General features: G+C 40.7%; 1 protein-coding gene across 1 annotated transcript; it reads right to left on the bottom strand.

The window, feature by feature from the left end:
* Positions 1-265: 265 nt before the first annotated feature.
* SARC_06061 (pantoate-beta-alanine ligase) lies at positions 266-5,509 on the bottom strand (the record flags this gene model as incomplete). The annotated part of the gene is made up of 7 exons (XM_014300050.1): positions 266-318; positions 914-1,028; positions 1,402-1,637; positions 2,546-2,644; positions 3,071-3,206; positions 4,135-4,241; positions 5,353-5,509. The coding sequence occupies 7 exons, from the start codon at positions 5,507-5,509 to the stop codon at positions 266-268; spliced, it is 903 nt and encodes a 300-aa protein (XP_014155525.1).
* Positions 5,510-6,319: the final 810 nt, after the last annotated feature.

The raw sequence follows: 6,319 nt of genomic DNA, 5'->3' as shown, positions 1-6,319 counted from the left end.
AGTTTGTGGGTAAGTTTGTTTGAACTAATGTTTTAATGTTTTTAATTTTCACAGTTGTGGCTCTCTCTCCATGTATTTTCTAATACAGCAGTGCGCCAATAACGCTCGGTGTCGCGGTGTTTCAATCTATGGCATTTACTCCGATGCCCAGCCATACTGGTAAACCCATGGGCAAGTAGGCAAGATAACCAATGATAGCCGCATGGATGCAATCCACGGGCTATAGGACCGGTCCAAAAGTGCATCGCAGGGGTCTGGACATTACTCACCTCAGAATAATATTGTCGATGATGCGGATCTCGCCTAGCAGTAGCGCTCCTGTGATATGAAGATTAATAATAATAAAATAAAAAGAGGTTGGTACGCGTGTAAATCTGCAAGTGACGTACATGCACATACTTGGTACACGCCATAAAAGCTTGGTGTGCTTGTGTAAATCTCAGGCTGTGAAGCATTGGGCAACATCACTCGATTTGTAATATGTATTGTGCCAAACACTAGGCAGTGCAATGACGCCGAAGGTTTTACCAAGTACACGAAGGGACGGCTCAAACAAAGCGATAAGCCATACACATACATACACCACCGTATGTATTGCCATACACATACACCACTGTATGTATTGCCATACACATACACCACTGTATGTATTGCCATACACATACACCACTGTATGTATTGCCATACACATTCACCACTACATACATTGCCATAAACATACACCACTGTATGTGTTAATGGCAAACTGTGGCCATAACGTATGCGTACATAGCTCTCCCGGGTTTCTCGAACAAAGTGCAGAAGCACACACACAGCCACTGCATATATAGTGCTATTAAGGCGAAGGCATGTCAGTAGATAGTTCTCCCCAGTTTCACAGTACAACTCCAATTATATATTTTTTAAATCATACCTGAAAGCAGGGCACCTTGCTTGCCTATCGTCTCGACTTCGTACAGAGATTCGGTGTCGTTTATGCTGATGTACTGTAATTCTGTTAGCTCGTTTCCGTTTTCTCGTATGTAATCCTAACGAAGAGAGGGAGGGGAAGCGGGAGAGAACAGGCACGCCATGTTTGTAAGTAGAAGGTTTGGGAAAGGTGTACAAGGAACTTTATCACACACCACGCACGCGTTATATAGTCGTAGATAGAACGTCCTACCTAACCATACAATCGTGCCAAGTCCCTCAGAGACAACCAACCCCCGTCAACGCTATAGCCACAGATGTATATGTACGCTTCAGACAGATACGAACGCTTACAAACTACCTCACACACTTATCCTCGTACTCTCACACACGCACACTCTATCTCGCTCTCTCTCTCTCACACACACATATATATATATACTGTCCTCACACACACACATATATATATATACTGTCCTCACACACACACACCTTGACAGCGTCCAGCAGCACCTTTGTGCTCCTCTCCTTCTCGTGCACGTACAATCGCAGTGCCTCACCCATCGCCTGGTACAGCAGTGGGGCAATGGCGCGTTGGGCTTCGTTCAGGTACGCGTTGCGACTGCTCATGGCTAGTCCGTCCTTTTCCCGCACAGTTTGTATCACTCTGAGCTCAGAGGGGATGTGCATGTCCTTGATCATGTTCCTCACCACCACGGCTTGTTGGGCTGTGGAATGTAAAGTGTGAGTGTGAGTGTGAGTGTGTGTGTGGTGGGGGGGGGTGACTATGTAGGTGTTGGTTTGATCCGCGGGGTATCGAAGGTTGTAAAGGATAACACCAACACGTAGAGGTAGTGAATGATTGCACCCTTGAGTTCCTGAGTGGATGTGCATGGGGATTATAGTTACAACCATATGTATTCCACACATGTAAGAAAGGTATCTAGATAGTACTACATAGATCTTCAATATAACTTAGAATCGTATCCAGATAATACGCCGAAAATCTTCGATATAACTTAGGAACGCATCTAGATAATACAACGAAAATCTTCAATATAACTTAGAATCGTATACAGATAGTACAACGTAAATCTTCAATATAGTTTAGAAACGTATACAGATAGCACAACGCCAATCTTCAATATAACTTAGAAACGTATACAGATAGTACAACGTAAATCTTCAATTTAACTTAGAAACGTATACAGATAGCACAACGTAAATCTTCAATATAACTTAGAAACGTATACAGATAGTACAACGTAAATCTTCAATTTAACTTAGAAACGTATATAGATAGTACAACGTAAATCTTCAATATAACTTAGAAACGTATACAGTTAATACAACGCTAATCTCCGACATAACTTAGAAACGCATCCAGATAGTACAACGTAAATTTTCAATATAACTTAGAAACATATCCAGGTAGTACAACGTAATTCTTCAATATAACTTAGAAGCGTATCCAGTTAATACAACGCTAATCTCCAATATAACTTAGAAACGTATCCAGATAATACAACGTAAATCTTCAATATAACTTATAAACGTATCCAGATAATATAACGTTAATCTTCAATATAAATAGAAACGTGTCCCGATGATACAGTTATTGCGTACAAGCACATACCATCCTTCTGACCCAGATAGATGAAGTCGGGCTGGACGATGTTTAGCAATTTGGAGACCACAGTAGCGACGCCTCTGAAGAAATGCGGTCGAATAGCGCCTGAGACGAAACAGAATCCATCAGACATTGTAACAGTAACAACACACTTCCGATTGACCATAAAATGGGGTTCTATGCATCGTTGTGTCTCGAATGCGTATGTATACTTCTCTAGTACAAGGCAGCGAACATTTTACATTATATAAATATATATATATAGATGTCTGTCAAGGTCTAATATATATATATATGTGTGTGTGTGTTATATATTATATATATATATATATATATATATATGCATGTATATATAATATAATATATATATACATACATATATGTATGTATATGTATACATATATGTATATAAATATATACATATGTTATATATATATATATATGTGTGTCTATGGGTACACACACGCGTAACTATAAACGTATCGGCAACTATATCCCTGCAATAACATATGTGTGCTCTCCTCGGCTCACCTTCAAGCTGGTGACTGAGACCGCGTACCTCGACGGCTGTTCCTTCCTCAAGTGCATTCTTATCTCCGTAGATCTCTTGTGTGGTGGGGACAAACACGGCATCCACCCCTTCCTGTCCTAGTAGCTTCATATCCTCCTATAGTAAAGCCATTCATAGTACACAGTTCAAATTAGCGTGGTAAGAATTGCTGTAAATCTGGCATTAAACTTTTGCGGCGGGTGTGCGTTGGGGGGGTGGAACAAACACCGAATTCATCCCTGCCTGCGCCAGATTAGTAGGTACATGCGTTCCTATTGTGAGTTTACGCTCAGAGCAATACTCATCAACGACTGGGCGACCAATAGTACTGTAGAAACCCTAATATAGCATAAACCCTGCATGCTGAACCCTAAACCCTAAACCCAACCGCAATGTGAGCACTCCTTTTATTGGCCGCAATATACAAACGTTGCACAGACGCAGAAGAAGTAGTCACAAAACCTTCACAGACACACATGGTCTCATTCCTTCGGATGTCTATACATATCCATTCAGATAACACGTGCGATCTTCGTGCCATGTTTCGGTCGAACTTGTAGAGCGAATACGATGGCAGAAGGCCCGTGCTTGCACATCACTTGTGCTATAGGCGTATGCAATCTTCTTTGGCATAGGCGTATGCAATCTTCTTTGGCATAGGCGTATGCAATCTTCTTTGGCATAGGCGTATGCAATCTTCTTTGGCATAGGCGTATGCATTCTTCTGTGCTATAGGCGTAAGCATTCTTCTGTGCTATAGGCGTATGCATTCTACCGCGCGCATTTCATATTAGAACACACGCGTCGCACATGCGGACAGGTATTTCTACATATATATATATATTATTAATATATATATGAAGAAGAGTACATTGATCTCTATATGGACAGGTATATTCCTATACATGAACAGGCGTTTTCCGCACACACACATATATAGGCAGATATACATACACATACATATACATAAACCGACGCCCGCGCGCACGCTTACATTTTTCCCTCCCCTTCCCCTTCACCTTAGACGTTTCGATACACTACATACCTCAATGGGCCGTGGATATATGTCATAGTCTTCGTTAGCTGCGAACTGAGCTGGGTTCACAAACAAGCTAGCCACTACGTAGTCGCATTCTATCTTGGCCTGGGTTACTGTGGACATGTGGATGCACCGAGGGGTGTGTGTGTGAGTGATCAAGTAGACAAGTAGACGCACCGAGGTGTGTGTGAGTGATCAAGTAGACGTAACAAGGGGTGTGTGAGTGATCAAGGACCATACGGAGGAGCGTGCGCAGGATATGGCGAAGCATACGTTGGAAAACTCGTGCCGTGACAGAGGTGAGGTGTAAGATGTCACGCAACTGTAGGGCGGACACTCGATAGGCAGGTGATCAACACGCTCACCATGTATGCTACATGGTCCAAGAAATACAATACGTACTATACATGGCACTAACTTCTCCATAGACGATGTTACTTGCTGAACACCTTCGTGGTATATATAATATATCACGGTGACTGAGCCGGGAGATTGAATGCTAACTGACAAATACCGCTCTTTCAATATTCAACGCACGATACGAAATCGGACGAAATACAGCTGTTTGAGTAGCGCACCACTTCTTCAAAACACCTTTGTTAGTCATCTAATCATAGATGACACGGAGAGGACTTATATTTGCGCGTATTGACTTCTAGCATGACATTAACAGTTGTGCATGTGCACATTATAACTGTGTCTATAGTAGCGCAATACTTGCTAGACACGTCTATTAACCATATATTGATAGATGACATCGAGAGGACGTATATATGCGCGTATTGCCTTCTAGCATGATATTAACAGTTGTGCATGTGCACATTACAACTGTGTCTATAGTAGCGTAATACTTGTTAGACACGCGTCTATTAACCGTATATATTGATGGATGACATAAAAGAGGAGTGATATACGCGTGCATTGCCTTCTAGCATGACATTAACAGTTGTGCATGTGCACCGCGTCTCCCCACTGCAGTTGTATATATCTGTATATCGTATCCTCGCATGAACAAAAATAACTATATGAAGAAAAGAAAAAAGGATACACACGCGTGCATCACCCTTTTGCATGATAGGAACAGATTCATATATATATATATATATATATATATCTATATTCTATATATATATAAACTGTATGCGTGTATATTTATATATATAATCCACACGTTCCCCAACTCTGTGTCGCTGAATGTCACACAAATATTAATTGTGTACTCACCAATTGTCAGATGACCAGCGTGTAGCGCTCCCATAGTAGGCACAAACCCTACTGCGGCGTCTGGGTTCTTCCTCCTAAAGGCCGCTATGTTTGCCCGCATTTCCTTGATGGACACTAGCTTTGTCGGTAATGGTGCTATCGAAGGAGAAGAAGACATGACACAGTGGTTAATTAGCTAGGTACTTGGGAAAGGTTATAGGGTTTAGGGATAGGGTTTTAGGGTCTAGGGTTTTCTACTTAAAATATGTGATGGATGCATACACGTACGCTGCCACTGACTGGGCACTACAGAACACAGTGTCGGCAGTTCACAGACAATAGGAAACAGCTCAGGGTGGACCACGTGCTATGATGTGAAGTGCACTGTAGCGTACCCATACGCACATATTCAACAAAGGACGCATGTATGTACTCAAAGGTGTCACACAGTCAATTGTTATGAGAGACACACATATGGACATGTCCAAAACTGGGTTATAGTGTATCTACTAATCTACCAACGAGCTATACACAGTTGAACAACGTCATAGTCTCGCGCACGAGTATCGGCATGAATACATGTAATAGAAGAAACACAAATACTTCGGCAGCCCATCACAAATGCTACAATCCCCCAGTGCATTACTTTCTACCGTATTCTTATAATTACACAAAAAATATGTTATATTGAGATTGCCCGAAAGTGTTTAGCTTTGAACGTTTCGGTATATAAAATTTCTATAGTATTTGTATCCAAAAGATACATATATATGTATGTGTGTGTGTGTGTGTGTATGTGTAGATATAATACAAGAGCAGTCATGTAATCATATAAAAATATCTTGTCTGAATATATCTTGTATAAATATATATGTTTATATATATCATATATCCATATATATGAATATATATATATAAATATATAGGTTGATATATATATATATGCATTATAGATATATATATATATATATAACATGATATATATAAA

The sequence above is a fragment of the Sphaeroforma arctica genome (genome assembly GCF_001186125.1).
Source record: "Sphaeroforma arctica JP610 unplaced genomic scaffold supercont1.418, whole genome shotgun sequence".
Lineage (NCBI taxonomy): Eukaryota > Ichthyosporea > Ichthyophonida > Sphaeroforma > Sphaeroforma arctica.
This window is presented reverse-complemented; position numbering and strand designations above follow the sequence as displayed.